The 17,703-nt window shown below is 38.0% G+C and overlaps 1 protein-coding gene across 7 annotated transcripts in view; it reads right to left on the reverse strand.

Moving 5' to 3' along the window:
- Positions 1 to 17,703, reverse strand: part of LOC124643882 (protein bric-a-brac 2-like) — a 40,656-nt gene that overhangs the window by 18,997 nt on the left and 3,956 nt on the right. For all 7 annotated transcript variants that reach the window (XM_047183011.1, XM_047183010.1, XM_047183012.1 and 4 more), the window contains exons 2-5: positions 5,176 to 5,572; positions 3,282 to 3,454; positions 2,615 to 2,724; positions 2,010 to 2,132 (exon numbers count right to left, since the gene is read on the reverse strand). In XM_047183011.1, the coding sequence (XP_047038967.1) occupies positions 2,010 to 2,132; positions 2,615 to 2,724; positions 3,282 to 3,454; positions 5,176 to 5,235 (466 nt within the window). In that variant the 5' untranslated portion in view covers positions 5,236 to 5,572. The remainder of the gene's footprint in view (positions 1 to 2,009; positions 2,133 to 2,614; positions 2,725 to 3,281; positions 3,455 to 5,175; positions 5,573 to 17,703) is intronic.

Raw genomic sequence — 17,703 nt, forward strand, 5'->3', positions numbered from 1 at the left:
CACGTCTATAAAAGGGTGTTTTTTTGTGCATCGTCTAGTCTATGGGTATCTTATGGGACCTCTTAAATGGTTTCCAGATGTGGTGAAACTTAAAGTGTGGCTTGGGAACGTAATATTTAATGTTTTGAAGTGATTTAGATAGTTTGGTATCGGATGAAATGTATAATGTTGTTTTAATAAAATTATACGTAAATAAAATTACATAAAAAAAAAAACGATAGAATGTAACTGTTTTAGGACATCTCACAAAGATATGGAAAGCAAATGATTGGTAGAAAACTGTAATATGTTACAACACATACTGTGGATTTAATATTATGCATAGCAAAGTATGCAAAAGAAACTAAAATTATAATTATTAAAGTATGTTCTATGCCCATTTCACTGTCAAAATTTGAGCTGTAGTGGGAATTTTAAAGGTGTACACATAATGAGTTTCGTGAATGGCGGTAACTGTAAAATGTGCCCCCTCCCTAACACTTTTTTTATCTCCAAACGATTCTCCATTTTCGTTATTATTTAGTTTATTTAAAAATGTTGGTTTCTCAATATAAGAGAAGGATTATATTCAACTTTCAGGACACAAATATCTTAAGCCGGGTATCCAATGAGGGTTTTTTAAATTTTTTCTGCCACCGGGTGGCGCCACGTATGCGTCTGGTCCAAACAGCTGTCAAATAGTATGGAATTGTAGGTGCCGAACTTATTGTTTATTGAAATTCTGTTATATTGGAAGTGTTATTGATTTTATTATGGACTACGGTCAGAATAAGGTTTCCGAACTAAAAATTGAGCTAAGAGAGAGGGTGCAAAAGTCACTGGTACTAAGGAAAAGCTTGTTGAAAAAGGAGATTGGGCAAGAATGTATGAAGTTTGGTCCAAATGTCCACCACGAACGAGACCTATATAATTAAATAGTCCACTTAATTTAGAGTAACTTTTACTAAGAAAGTAAAAAAAAAAAACAATGCCAAAAAAAAGTTATAGCCAAAAATGTATTCTTAATTTTCGGTAGTTTTTGTATGTTGTCATTATTATTTTTTATTTTATTCCACTTTCATTTCCGCACTTTATCTAAAACTAAGATGAGTAAGACACATTTGCATATAAACCCATATTTATTTGCCCGATGGATGTACGAATCACGAACCAATTGAGGTGCCAGAAGGGCTTGAATATACTCAACGGTGCCTGGATCTAAGATAGTTCGAAGTAACTGGTGGTGTCTTCTCTCTAATAATGAACAATTCTATTTTGTCAGAAGTTACAGAAAGTACGAAAATCGAACATCACGAAAAGTAATTGAAAAAATTAAATTGAAAAAATCTATAAAATGTTTTATTTTATTTTGCTATAACTTTTTTCTGGCATTATATTTTTTTTTACTTTCATAACAAAATATGTTCTATATTTAACGGGCTATCTAGCCATATAGGTCTCGTTCGTGGTGGACATTTGGACCGGAATCGCCCATTGTCCTTTGTTAACACAATATGATTTAGTTTTTTTTATTTACTCAACCGCAATAGTAAAACAATAATGCAGTGCTTTAATTATAAAATAATAAAAAAACACTAAAATCGTTCACTATTCATAGTAAAGATAAGCACTTTGACAGTTACCTGGACCTGACGACTCGGTGCTGCCATCTCGTGGACGCCATTTTAGAAAACCCTTATTAGGTTCGCCGTGGTTCGCGAACGCGCCCGCTCCGCAAACCAAACATAATGGATACGTCGTGATCGACTGGAGCACGCTCGGAGCACGGCGGAGCGCTCTGGAAGCGGTTTTTTGCGCGAACTCAAAGGGGAGCGCAGTTTGTTCACTGATGTTGCAGCCTAAGTGTGTACACTGTACACGTTCACGTTCGCGGAGCACACAGTGTTCGCAAACCACGGCGAACCTAAGTGGATACCCGGCTTTAAACTCTTATTCCGTTGTGTTTTGTGTATGTGGGGCAGCCTTTAAGATTACCACTTGTCTTAAAAGTACATATACATATATCTTACCGTTCTGCTGCTGTGCATCTCGTTGAGCGTGCGCGACGAGAGCGTCACTGGCAACTGTATAGTCTTTGCTGTCCGTGCGACCCGCCTCGCCCGACACTCCTGATGTGTCGTGAGAGCATAGACCTATGGGGAAATAATAGAATGTTTATATCTATATTATCGTCTGCCTAGGCTTTTCCCAACTATGTTGAGGTCGTCTTCCAGTCTAACGTGTGCATCTGAGTACCAGTGCTTTACAAGGAGCGATTGCCCATCTGACCTCCTCAATCCAGCTATTGTAACCGTCATCCCTTAGTAAAAGCTTTTCTGGCTTCTGAATACAAATAACAACTGAAAAAGATTTTCAAATGGCAGCTGGGACCCACTATTGTTCCACCTCCGGTCTGACCACGCCATGCGTTGCTTAACCTTTTGATTAATAGACCCATTCAGCTGTTATTTAAGCCACATTTTTTTTTCTTTGACAAACATATTAGGTAGTGAAAGGATCCGAAAAGATACACCGGATAGTAACCGAATATGTGTTGCAAGTATAGATTTAGATCGTTTTGAAGTTGAATTTTGAATTCCTGTATATGTCATCTAATAAACTTATTGACACTTACCTCTAATCTGCAGAGCCTCAGCAGACTTGAGTAAACTGGGCAGCTCATCCTGGGTGACATTCACCTCGCCCTTGTACATGAAGTCCACTAGCGCTTGCATCTCACTGAACCTGTGGAGAGATTGCGAGGTTGTAAATGGTTGAATATATAATAACTATGCAAGTCAGAGAATTAAAGGCACGTTTTGTTTTTGATTCCAGCAGATTTTTTTTTTATCTACGATACTGTAGATGGAGAATTGTTGCCAGCAAGAATATATGTACAGGGTAAAACAAAAATACTCGTTACATTTTCATACCAAAGCTGCTGGATTTCGATGAAACTTGACAGCAATGTAGTTTAACTTGACAGCAATGTAGTTTATAACTATATCATTAAGTCTATTTTTTAACCCTATCTAAATAGTAAGTTTTTCACTCGGGAAACGGGTGAAGCCGCTGGCTAATGACTATCCTCGTTAAAAATGTATATCCTCTTTTCCTTATATTTTTGGTTAGCGAAGAAAATGCCTGAGCATACCACCAGCGCTCAGGGTAACGCGGCGGTCATGTGTGACTCGCACCCACTAAAATCTCCTCCGTCACGTCCAAATCCTGCTTATTGTCAGAGGAATCAAGAGAACTGCTGTACATGACTTCGCAACTCCTCAAATATCCTGTTCTCTTACCTCATGTCCCTCATCAGCACAATGGGATGGTCGCAGGGGTTCTGCAGCAGCAGCCGCTCGAGGTAGGCGGAGCATGCTGACAGCACCAGCTTGTGGCAGCGCAGCTGTCGTGACTCGCAAGCCAGGGTCACGTCCGCGAACTGCTCCGTTAGAAGCAGACGAGGGAATACCGCCTGGAAACGATAATACAAAAGGATATTAATAAAAAATGCTACAAATGAAAATACGTTCACGGGGTGAACGATGGCACATACGGACATAGACATGTCAAAGCTCAAACATCGAAAGAGGGCGATTTTGTAACATGGATTAAAAATCTGGTCAAATGCTAGTCGTAATCCCGCACGAAGGGTCTCGTACCATAATCTGCCTAGCCTTTTCTATGTTTAGCTCGGCTTTCAGACTTGCCAGATGCAGATGAGTACCAATTACAATTGGTTAATTACTGGCTGGCACCTCTTTAGTAAAACTGATAGTTAGACTTCCTGGCTTCTGACTACCCTTAACCACTGCCAAAGGTGTTCAAATAACAGCCGAGACCCACCGATTTAACGTGTCTTCCGAAAACAACTCAAGTGTAACAAAATCTGTTCATTCATTCGTGAGCTACGATGCCATAGACAGGCTCAACGGGAATATGAAACTTCTAAGACCTTGTCCTTTAACAATACATATGTGACATTTTCTTTACAAAACGTCTTCACTTCTGTGATAGTAATCCCACCCAAAACAAAAATGTGAAAGGCTGCCAAGTTCGATAATATGGGAATGCTTCGCCTATAAAATAAAAGAGATCTGAATAACTACCAAGTTCCATACACATACCTCTGTTAAAAATAGTTACTTTTTAATGATGTTACTTGGCAAGTTTTCACACACCTTGCTATAAACATACTAAACGCAATGAATCAAGTATTTAATTTTCTATTAAAACTTGCCAAGTAACATCATCAAAAAGTAACTATTTTTAACTGAGGTATGTGTATGGAACTTGGTACTCATTCAGATCTCTTCTTTTATAGGCGAAGCATTCCCATATTATCGAACTTGGCAGCCTTTCACATTTTTGTTTTGGGTGGGATTTCATTTATTTTTGTAAGGTTGTTTATTTTATTTTTTTCTTATGATTAATTTAGTTAAGGAAATGTCTCATTTATACTACTTTCAGATTTTTGAATATGCACTATGCTTCTTACAAAGAAATTAACTAGATTAACTAAATGGTCTAGATTTACCAACTGACTGACATGACATTTTATCATATATTATGTTCGTGGATGAAAGTTACACATTCGTTATTTTCGAAAGTGACTCACACTTGGCCGTTTTCAGATTTTTACTTTACTTTGACTAAATACAAACCTTTGTAACGAATTTCAGATCGGTACGAACATTCGAAGATATATCATATAAATATAGTTAAATTTAGTTCGTTTTAGTTCCTTAGGGGTATAATGTGAATTATTTTGAAACTGACTCACACTTGGCTATTTTCAGATTTTTCTCTTTACCTTGACATAAAGACCTACCTCCATGCCAAATTTCAAGTCAATACGACCATTGGAAGTGGTCTAGGTTTTTGATGAGTGAGTCAGTCAGTGAGTGTTTAGTAAAAATTGCGATTTTCTGACGTCAATATCTCAAGACCTACAATAAGTATATTAATGAAATTTTGTATTTTAGTTAAGTGAGGGGGTCTCAACAGATACTATAAATTTGATATGCGTAAATAAAATAGATTTTGAGTTATAGGGGGGTCGAATTTGGCCCGAAATGGTTCGTGTAATATAACCCACGGCCGGTGTGTCGCTTTTTTTTGCTCGAACTTGGCGGACACACTGCCGTGTGTCTAGATTAACCTATTTTCTAAAAATAATAAAAAAATAAACCATACCTGTAAATTAGTGTGGTAGGAGTTCCACCTGACGCAAAACTGTTGCGGAGGCAGCGCCATCTTTCTTTCACAAGGCAAATTATCACGAAAACTAGCTTAACATTATCTTTGGCCAATCACTGCACGTTCCAACTTCAAAAATTCAAAATTGCACAAAACCGTTACACTAGAAAAATTGCACAGTTCTCTTTTCAAAAAAACTCCCGCCAAAAACTTTTGTATCACAGTGTATAAATTCTAACGCTAGGAAGTAAAAATATTTTCTTGTTTTTTTTTTATATTTATTTTAAAATTTTAAGTACGTTGAATACTTTCGTTTTTTAATATTTTTAAGTAGAAACTTTTTAGACTAGACTGTATATTTTAAGGTTTGAATACTGGAACTGTATTTATATACCTGGAAAGAGAAAAAAATACAATATTAGAAAAAAACAACATAATTACAAACTCTACTAAAGATTTCATAGTTCAATATTTTTCCGTGCGATCTCTCGATTGAGCCGTGAAATAAGACATGATAAGAGATTTATTTTCAACTCAAAATATAATAGTTTCGGAGCCTTCAGTATATTAACAAATTTTAATATTTTCTCATTATATTAGTATAAAAGTGTAGATAAATAGACACCAGACTCAACAAAAATGCATAATTGCAAAACACCAACACACTTCTCCCTACACAGACCCTAACATCCCCCAAAAAAAGCAAATAAACCAACGAACGAGACAAAAAACAACTACCGCACGTTTTGCCACAAGTGCGAGGGAGACGGCTATAGGTCTCACCGCTCCTGCCTTTAATAAAGTTTGAAACAAAATGTGGGTATACAAAAATCAATATGAGAACACTGACCTTATGGTTATACGCCTATATTTACACGAGGTGCACCATTTAACTAAAACGATAACCGAATCGTTTGATGTTGTCAAATCGCTGGTTTGATGAGAGCAAGTATACGGCTGGTCATGATTTGGTTATCGTTATAGTTAAAATGCTGCTACTGCACTCGCATTTCATTAGAGTCGGTAAGAAGTAAGAGATATTCTAGTTTTACAATGGATACCTTCCCTCCTCCTAGGTAATATTATAAATCTAAAGATTTTCTTTGCTTGAACGTGCTAATATCAGAAACTAGTGGTAAGATTTGATGTGCTGTTAGATAGCCCATTTATCGAGGAAGGCTACAGGTCACTATTGACCCCAAGGCCTGCCGGGGCTGCGGGTTGTTCGAAAGAGATACCGCGGCCCTGGTACACAAAAGGCCTATGACGGAACACGACGGTTTTTAGTCAGTAAGAGTCTGACACTCCCTCTCCGCTGCTAACCCACAGCGGGAGGGGTCATTTGATGATTTTTGACGTCGGAAAAAAAAAAAAAAAAAAAAAAAGGTCACTATTGACCCGGATTGAAGCTACGGAATTGTTAGAAAGATGCTATCATCACTTTTTTAAATTTCTTCCAGAGTATTATTATCCAAAGACATTTTGGGCTAGAGGACAGAAATGTATGCCATATGGAGCAAAGGTAGTGAGATTCGAGCGATAACGCTGTCTATGAAAACTTGCTTACATTGATAAGATTGGCGTGGGAGTGTTTTGTTATCAATGGAAAGTACATCTAAGGTACTTTACTTACTATCTCAAATACATATAGATTTAGAGAGTGGTGCTAGATACTTATAAGCAGTACATACTAGCTGTACATGTGTCCCGAGAGAAGTTTGTATTTCCTGCACACGGGTACAAAATAGCCACGTCATTTCTCAGGCTTTAAACCAGGTATCGGCGTACATCATATAAATCGGTTTAGCAGTTATGCAGTTTTTGATATTGTAAATCACATCAAGATTTGAATAGCGTGAAATTTGGATGTCACTCTTTCACGCCGAAACTACTGAAAGGATTTTGACGAAACTTGGCAGTATACCTAGCTTTTACATAAGAATAAATACAATTTTACATAATAATCCGGATATGAGAAGCAGTCCATTCAAAGACCGTAATAAATGGCGAACATCAGTAGTTGAAGTAATGAAAGGTAAGGACTATTCAGAAGATTTCATCATCATCCTCCTGCCCTTATCCCAATTTTATTCGTGGTCGGCGCAGTATGTTTTCTCCTTCCACACTCTTCTATCTGCCGTGATCTCACAAGTAACATTCTTTCTTAAGTACCATATCTACTTTCACACAGTCCACCCATCGCTTCTTTGGTCGTCCTCTTCCACTATATCCGTCCACGTTTTCATATTCATCACAACATTTATTCAGAAGATTTATATGAAACAATTATACCTTTACCAAAAACTAGAGCAACATAAAAGATAACTGAAGTCCACAAAATAATACTAGTTACTCAAGAACCGTACGTACTATGTTTACAAAGAGCAGTTATGTTTTGACGCAGATATGAAACCGACGCCCGTAGTGACGCAAGAAAAACTTCGTGCATCCGAATCGCAGGGTTTCAGGCGTTTCGAAGGACCAGTCAGACTTTAGCAACGGATCATCATCATCTGCCTAGCCTTTTCTCAACTGATGTCCTCCTAGCCGATTATCAGCTACGGCGGCTGTTCTCATGTAAGGAGATTAGCCAACTGCGCAGGACATATTATAGTGCACGCACATTTGCTTGGACACAGGTGCACTCACTATTCCTTCGCTCTCATAGCGCGATGGGACGGTGAACGGACACGAAAGTAGAGAGATCAGCCGCAGGACCGACATTTACGTGCTTTTCTCAACTATGTTGAGGTCGGCTCCAGTCTAACCGGATGCAGCTGAGTACCAGTGTGCCACAAGGAGCGACTGCCCTATCAGACCTCCTTAGCCCAGTTAGCAGGATATATTGATGATCACTAAGACTCACCGAAATGGAATGAGATAAAAGCAGTATCAGACTAACTGAATCGATTTAAATGTACTGGGAAAGAATATAGGCTATTCTTTTATCTGGGTGCGTTGAGCAGTTCTCTTAAGACGCGTGTAACAGCAGATAGCCAAAATAATATTTTTATATATTCCCAGTTAAATGGGCAATATCAAACCAAAATTAAAGCATCATAGCACGAAACTATGTATCACAGCAAAACAGGGAAGACTAACCAAAAAATTCTAAACAAAAAAATGCATCTGATTACTCACGAAATGAACTCATCAGTTACTGACAAAGAATGAGTACGGTAAGAAGCCAGACGGCCTCAAAACGCCGGTACAGAATTAACCCGAGGCGCCTCGGACCCCCGCCGCGTCTATTTTGGGCGCCCTTAGGGTCGATGCCCGGACCCAACGGCAGATAAACCACCCTTCTTGGCGCCCTAATACATACTCCCCCAATTTTGCGGGTACTGCAACTAAGGATTTTTGGTCCTCTTGTAATTAATGACGACTCTTAATTCAAGGAGTGTGAAGTATTGGCAATTTTTTGTGGAGAACGGAAGTGTTTTAAGATTGACGAAGATTTGAACTGAGTATTTCTATAACGTACCTATCCCAGGGTTGGGAATTAGAAATTTTTTGAAGTTTGACATATATTTTAAGGAGCTTAATGTCAAAATTCAATGGATAGACTGGATATAGAAATCCACCTATACCCAGTCTTTATGTAGACATCGAAAGTTTTCTGATATCACATATTTTACTAGCTTCTGTCAGGAGTTTTACCTGATTCCTCAGTAAACTACTTCTCGCACTCGGATAAAAATGTTAAGATTGACATTAAGTTACGTAAGAAAATATAGGTCAAACTTAATAGTGATATTAAGTTTGACTAAAATATGTGAAAGCGCAACAGATAGAACAAAAAAGTCGTGGTGGCCTAGTGGGTAAAGAACTAATCTCTCGAGTATGAGGGCGTGGGTTCGATTCCAGGTCAGGCAAGTACCAAGGCAACTTTTCTAAGTTTGTATGTACTTTCTAAGTATATCTAAGTATATCTTAGACACCAATGGCTGATATAAAGGTGAAGGAAAACATCTTGAGGAAACCTGGACTATAAAGTCTGTAATCAGCAACCCGCATTGAGCAAGCGTGGTGATTAATGCTCAATCCTTCTCCGTGTGAGAGGAGGCCGCAGCCCAGCAGTGGGACGATAAAAAGGCTGTAACAGTAACAGTAACAGCAACAGATAGAGCTGCTTTTGCACTTATAATATTAAACTGAGGAACTAAACATTTTTTGCCTATCATGAAAGAACAAAAAAAAAATGACTTGTAGCAATTCTAAACGCCTGAGTAAGGTAAAATCTTTGATAACGATAACAATAATGGGATTAATCAATTATTGCCTAGTTATATTAAATTATATAGATATGTATACATTAGGGGTCTGGGAAACTACACATAGAATAAAACAAGTAATTCTTATGTACTACATCAACTGTCTAGCCCAGTGGTTCTTAACCTTTTTGACATGAGGGACCACTTTAACTAAAGTTTGTCTCGCCGGGGACCACCTCATCGGTTTACCTAAATTAGCACTCATTTCTTTATTATTTATAAAAAAAAAAAACTGAATTTTTGGGTCAGTTCTACTCAAAGCTAAACGCATGTCGGCAGTTGTGTAGGTAAGCAAATGCAAATAAACAAAAACTTCCCTATGTAGGTTGTTTCCAAATGCGCGAGCGAAGCGAGCGCGAAATTTTTATCGGACTTAAACCAAATATTACGTAAAATGTAGCCCAAACGTACTTAACTTTTTGTTTGTTGACAAATGCAAAAATAAGGGCATATAGTTTCTGAATACGCGAGCGAAGCGAGCGCGAAATTTTTATCGGACTTAAAACAAAAATTACGTAAAATTTAGCCCAAACGTACATTTTCATGAATTTGGGGGACTAGGTACGACACACGGGATATACGTCCATGCGAAAACCCCCGCTCGCAATTATAAGTCGATAAAAATTAAGTTAGATAACGTATAACAACGTCGCAAAGCTAAGCTTCGCGGACCACTTGGAATGCCTCCAGGGACCACCAGTGGTCCGCGGACCACCGGTTAAGAACCACTGGTCTAGCCTTTGCCCAACTATGTTGGGGTCGGCTTCCAGTCTAAACGAATGCAGCTCAGTACCAGTGTGCCACATAGAGCGACTGCCTGCCTCCTCTACCCAGTTACCTGGGCAACCCATTACTCCCGGGCAAGACTGGTTGTCAGACTTACTGGTTCCTGACTACCCGTAACGACTGCCAAGGACCTACAGTTTAGAAAGGACATACAAACTTAGAGAAGTTGCACTGGTGCTTGCCTGACCTGGAATAGAACGTGAGAAGTTGGTTCTTTACCCACTAGGCCACTACGAGTCATAACCATGGACTTGTCTATATTTAGTAATATTATAGAGTTTAGAGTTTGCTTTCTTGAACGCGTTAGTCTCTGATTTGAAAAATTAAGAATTTCAATGTAAGATAACCTATTTATCACTTAATGAAAATGCTATCAGCTATTTTTTATCTGGGTAAGCAGATTAGTTCCCAAGGGAAGCAGGTAAAACTGCTTGCGGAATCTATGTTAGATAAAGTTTATTTGGGTGATTCATCAAAATAACCATTAACTAAAAAAGGAAGGTTAAATACCTGATAGTTAAACAGGAAAAACGCGAAATGTTAAAGATTAGCGATTTGTGAATGGACTAATCTAACGATATGTCGATTACATGAATTAGATAAAATATAGGCTATTGTTCAGATAAGTAAAATACAAGGAAAAAGGTACTAGATATGATTTGAATGGTTGGGGTCTGAGTTTGTATGTACTGTCCAAGTACATACCTCGGTGCATATCTCGGAAATCAACGACCGTGTTTCGGAGGGCTCGATAAGCTGGTCCCGGCTGTCATTTGAACATCTTTGGCAGTCGTTACGGGTAGTAAGAAGCCAGTAAGTCTGACACCAGGCTAACCAAGGGGTATATATGTCCCAGGTAACATTAAAAAAACATCTGACAATATTATTTCTCAATAAACAAAAGTTAGAGTAGCAACCACCTAATGTAATGTCAGTCATACTACCTACCTCTTACAGCGTTCATTGTTCTTGATGTGTGTGTAGTGTTATTTGTTATTTGTGTAGTGTAACTTGGTTTGGATGTGTTAACTTTTTCTACCTACCTCCCTACCTACCTAAGCTCTCTTACAAACTGTTTTTTTTTTTTTTTTTTTTAAGTTTAATTTTTTTTTTATTGTTATATAATTTCGTGTGCGTGTAAAATGTACCGTTTTAATTTCAATGATGAGGGGATATCTGAAAATCAGGGCTGTGCCCAGCACAGCATATACTGAGATATACCCCTTGCCACACTGGTTCTTTTTTTTTTCTTGTATAGGTACCTTGTGTTATTTTTCAATGACTGTATGTGTGGCTAAATAAATGGTTTAAATGGTAAATGGTTTAAATGGTATTGGGTTACCCGGGTAACTATTAGATATCTTTTTATCTCACGTAACGATTTCAAACGAAGATTTTTGAGGAACTGTTTTCCAATATCAAAACAAAAATACGGATACATGTTGTCAAATATTAATAGTAAATTATTAATATTTACAAATCAATTGTCTAAGATTCGTAATGATGTAAGCCATTGATGACACAAACGAACCGACAACATGTTAGTTTACTATATTATTGTTGTTATTTACTATAGTTACTACGAGTGATATCATTGTATACTATTAGTTAACCAACAATAGTAACATTAAACAACAAACAGTTTAGGGAAATAGCAAAAACTAAACATGGACAAATTGGAAACAAGCAAACCAGAAAGTATTGGTAAGAAATAAACATAACAAAAATAATGGCATCCAAGAAAAATGTTGGGGGCTCTTCTCCATATAAGGAGATCAGCCAGCTGCGCAGGACATATTATAGTGCACGCACACATTAGCTTGGACATAGGTGCACTCACTATTCCTTCACTCTCATAGCGCGATGGGACGGTGAGAGTGAAAATCTCTCTCCGGTGGTATCGGACCGAACATATAGGATACATCATTCAAATGAACAACTGCTGGAATAGCGACTTCCATCTAAGAAAACCGCATCCAAATCGGTTCTTCCGCTTTAAGACCTACGGTGCCACCAAAGGCTATGTACCACCTATGTTTTGTGCAAAAGATTCTTTCTTTATATGAGAACATACTTTATGAGTGCTGAAGACAGTACCATATCTCCCTTAGCCAGAGGAGTCAACAGGACTAGATTGCTAAAAGGATTTTTTTGACTTGATGACCTAGGGGGTCCAACTTGATATCAAAAAAAAATATTTTGAGTAATTCGTGTTGTTTATAAAATTCTATCTGCCACATGATCCAAAGCTATTTATTTTAAGATCCAAAATAATCTGAGTCCCGTACCGTACGGCTGAGCTACATAATGTTAGCTGTGGTCAAAAATAGCCACAGTGTGGGTCCAAATGCCAGCCGCTGGCAAGACCCATGCAAAGATAGATACAGCTCTATTCTTATCTATACTAATACATACTATAAGGAGGAAACATGTTCTAGTATGTTTGTACCCCCTAAAGGCTTCGAAAGTGCTGAACTGATTAAAAATAACATTGGGGAAGGTAAATAAAAGTTTTGCTAAACTATCCCATACTTACGGCCAGTTTTTTCATCAAAAGTTAAAGTTAAAGTAATGTCTAAAGTTAAAGTAACGATCAAATTTGTTTTTTCAAGGCTAAAGTGACAGCAAAATTCATAGAAAAATTGAATTTAACCGTTACTTTAACTTTAGTCATTACTTTGACTTTTACTTTGGCTTTAACTTTTGATGAAGAAACTGGCTGTTAGGTGACATTTTAATATGGTATGAGAAGTAGTTTCTATGGGAAACAGTTAGACATAAACGAGAAAGAACTTTAAAGAACCATGGCTTACCAGAAAAACTTATCGTACTTAAAATGACTAAAAGACATGAATTTGGGGACCCTATCATATATTTAAATATTATACAGCTGTAGAGTTTGTTGCTTTCTTGAAAGTGCTCACCTCAGGAACCCATTTAGGGTCTTTTTTGAACCCGTGTCAACGGAGCGTTATTAAGAAAGGCTAGGCTACTTTCTATCCAGATATAGTATGGATAATGAGCTCTCGGCGGAAGAGTGGGGATCGCTTTGCGCACTGTACACCTAAGGCAATAAACCAATAAATCACTTCTGCGCAGGTGAAGGTCAGGGCTCAATATCCTTGCCGATGATTATACGTAGAGTAGTTCTCACAGAGGCGGGTGTAACCGCTGACTGATTAAAACATAGTGTTATGTTTTAATATTGATAAGAAAGGAATTAAATGTTTGATGTCCTCCTAGCCGATTATCGGCTACGGCGGCTGTTCTCATGTAAGGAGATTAGCCAACTGCGCAGGACATATTATAGTGCACAAGCATTTGCGCAGACACAGGTGCACTCCCTATTCCTTCACTCTCATAGCCCGATGGGACGGCAATCCGACACGACCGGAAAGAGATCAGGCGCAGGACCGACATTTACGTGCTCTCCGATGCACGGGTGAATCAATCACCAACTTCCAGGCTTTGGGCTGCTTTGTGAAAGTCTTCTAAAACCCACAAAGTGATTTCGGCCCGACTCGGGAATCGAACCCGAGACCTCGTGCTCAGCAGCCACACTTGCGACAACTAGACCAACGAGGCAGTTAATTTATAGATGTATTTGACATGTTTTAATGACGGAGTTAGTAACAAACGGTTTTAGATAACGCAACACTTGGAAATATTTGATTTATCATTCAATCAATCGATATTGGGCTCCCACCCGGATATCGTTGATTGGATTTGACGACCTCGATGGCACAATGGTCACCAAGCCGGACTGCCGAACCTGAGGTCCCGGGTTCGATCCCCGGTTCGGTCGACATTTGTGTGATGAACATGCTTGTTGGCCGTGGTCTGGGTGTTACAATATGTATTTATAAATATGTATATATGTAGCTATATGTAGTTTATCAGTTGTGTTAGCACCCATAACACAAGTTAATTAATAACTTACCGTGGGGCTAACCGACCGTGTGTGAAAATGGTATCCCGACATTATTGTTTGTTTACATTAAATCCGGATGCAAAGAAGTACCCGTGTAGCTTTTAAGAGCGGATTTTTCGAAAGATTCACATACGCACAGTGACTGAATTTCAAATTCTTTCACTGTAGGATACTATATCCGGGTGACACAGATTTTATTGACACGATATGATTTACTTCGTTTTGTGACACCAGACTAACAAAAGGATTTTAACTTTTTTGATTTTAAGGTGAGGTCTTTCCAGTGAATTGCTTTTTTGGAAGAGATAGAATGACGTCAACAATCTTTTTATTTGGAACTTAGAGTCCAGCGCTTATGTTTTTTTCGGAAATAGTTTTTATTCAGAAGCCAGTAAGTCTGTCAATCACTCTTACCTAGGGTATTGGGTTGCCCTGGTAAATCGGTTGAGGACATCACATAGGCATCGCTCCTTGTAAAGCACTGGTACTCAGCTGTATCCAGTTAGACTGGAAGCCGACCCCAACATAGTTGGGAAAGGCAAGGCAGATGATAATGAGTACGAGAAGTTTTTCGGGACGCGATAACATTTTGAAATCATCAGTAACAAGAAATAAATGACTGGACCCCAGAGGCCGTTAAAAAATATTAAAAATAAACTTTTTAGCAATATTACTAATGCAAATATGAGTAAAGTTAAATGAATCAAATTGGCAGCGATCCAACAAACTATAAACTAAGAAAACATCACTTATATGAGAACAAACCATTAATATTATGAAGCTGAAGAGTCCGTTTGTTTGAACGCGCGAATCTCAGGAACTAATGGTCCGATTTCGGTGCTACATACCCCATTTATGGCGGAAGGCTTAATCAGGTGCACTGAGTAGGTATGTCCCGATAAGCTCACAAAATATCGAAAGATTTTCATTCAGTTTTTCGATAAAGTGATTCATGACGAAGATTTAGGTAGAGACAATTATCATATCATTCATATAAATAACATATCTAAGGCTGATAATGACCACATAAACTAAAAACAATTAAATCGCAGACTAACGTCATAGGCAGTCTGTACTTTGAACTTCTTTGGCAGTCGATACGGGTAGTTAGAAGTCAGTAAGTCCGACAACCAGTCTTACCAAGGGGTATCGGGATACCCGAGTAACTGGGTTGCGGTGATCACATAGGCAGTCGCTCCAAGTGGTACACTGGTACTTAGCTGTATCCAGTTAGACTGGAAGCCAACCCCAACATAGTTGGGAAAAGGCTCGAGAAATTATGAAATCGCAGACAAACTCAGAGCAAAACCTTCAACCCTATGAATTCAAAACTGAATTTTCACGTTCAAGTTGTCAAAGTGAACAGTTGTTTTAAGAAAAACTGGCGTTTATGTTGTCGATGTAAGGCTATTAGACTTCAGTAAATACTAGTTATCAGACAGACTGGTATTGTAAATGTGTGACGTCAGAGCCACGTCATACCGTCTTACAACGTAGACTAGATGTTGAGAATTTAGGAAAACCATTTCTGTGATAGGAAGATATTTATAATATTGATGTTATAAGTAGTTTATTGTCAAATAACTTTGGCACTCATAAGTTAACAACTACCATCTATCTGATGACGAGTTTGGATGGTACGATAAACAGAGGGTTCCGGCCGTCATTTGAACAGTAAGAAACAGAAAGCAGAAAGTTTGACAAGCAGTCTTAAAGCAGTTCTGCAGCCAATTAGACTGGAAGACATCCTCAACATAGCTAAAAGTAGCGAGGCTGATGATGATGATTTAAATTAACATGAAATAAATCATTTAGATTTAGACAGAAACATGAACAAGAAATAATAAGCCGGGAAGTTTGTTGCGGCACTTCTTTCCAATAAAAATACATAGGAAGGTGGGAGTTATCTTTTTTAAAGCTAACATTTAAAAATATCAGCTTAATTTAATGAATGGCATATTTTTACGTAGGATTAGGGCTGGCCGATGACTATAATGATGACTAAATAAAACAAGATAGCGATAAATACGTGCCTACTTCCGCGCACGAGAGTTGCAGTAGGAAGGTTAAAACGACTGACAGACGAGAGGTTCCAACCATTCATGTGAGATGAAAAGAAACCCTACTAATATTATAAATGCGAAAGTAACTCTGTCTGTTCCGCTTTCACGTCTAAACCACTGAACTGATTTTAATAAAATTTGGTACAGAGATAGAGTTGACCTTGAGAAAGAACATAGGTAGTTTTTATCCCGGACTTTTGAAGAATTCTCTTGGAAACGCGATGTAACCGAACTCTACGCGGGCGAAGCCGCAGGCGGAAGCTAGTTAATATTATGAATCTGAAAGTGTATTTGTTATGGTTTCACGTAAAACGTTAATTCTGTAAGGAGACACAAGACTTTGTTTTATATCCGGGTGCAGTAAGTAGTTGTCTCTTGACGCGGGAAAGAAATAAAATTTACGGAAATAGTCAAACCTTTTTGGTATACATAACTATAAATAGTGGTAATGTGTTTTTTTTCGCAATATTTGTACCTTCTATATTTTAGTGAAAGCTCAAAGAAATTGTAAACATCACGAGAATACCAGGAAAACGAGAACCGAAAATATCTGAAAGAACCTCTGAAAATAAAAGAAAAGGTATTTCAAAAGACACGAAATTCAGAAGAAAATTCAGCTCACGAAAGATTCAGGCAAAAAATGCTACATTCGGAGGAAGTGAGTCATATTGTAAAGGTCAAAATAATGACTATTTACAACAGACTTACAGCTCATAACTTTTAACGGTCATCTATACTAATATAATAAAGGAAACATTGTTTTAGTATGTTACTTTGTATCCTAAAGGCTCCGAAACTGCTGAACCGATTTGAAAATTATTTCGCTGTTGGAAAGCTACACTCTTTCCGAGTAACATCAGGCCTCTGTCACTCGACGTACTTGCGAGCGATAAATGCCTACCGCTCGCTGGGTTACCGGTAGCCCCACGCGGCTCAGGGCTTTCAATAGTCACACGCGCCGCGCGCGTTCCAATATTATTATTTTTATTTCGTGGCATGTTATGCTGTTGGTTTTTATTAGGTTTTTTAAGCTACCTTACAAACTGATGGATTATTTTGAGTTGTGTTGGTTTATATGTGACTATTGTAAGATTTAGAAACATTTTATATTTATGAACCTATCTAGTAATTCTATTTTTTTTTAATAAATTAATACTTATCTACTTTATGACTTTAACAACAGAGATCATTAGGTACTTATTTTACTTTAGATACCTACTTAGTTATATGAACTGTATTGTGAGTTTTGTAGCTCAAAACACATCTCGAGTGTAAGTAGGTACCTATATAGTTCTGGTCCAACTTAATGACGACTCGGAACATTACGCGTGTCGCTACGCAGAAACCAATTTTAGGTATGTATCAACACTCGACGGAGTCGTACCATATGGGGTATGGCACTTGTGCTCGAAAAATAGTTGGAAACCGCCTTTGATTTTGACGAAAGCTTTACTTACCTATGCTTACGTAT

This window comes from Helicoverpa zea, chromosome 28 (genome assembly GCF_022581195.2).
Source record: "Helicoverpa zea isolate HzStark_Cry1AcR chromosome 28, ilHelZeax1.1, whole genome shotgun sequence".
In the NCBI taxonomy this organism is placed as follows: domain Eukaryota; kingdom Metazoa; phylum Arthropoda; class Insecta; order Lepidoptera; family Noctuidae; genus Helicoverpa; species Helicoverpa zea.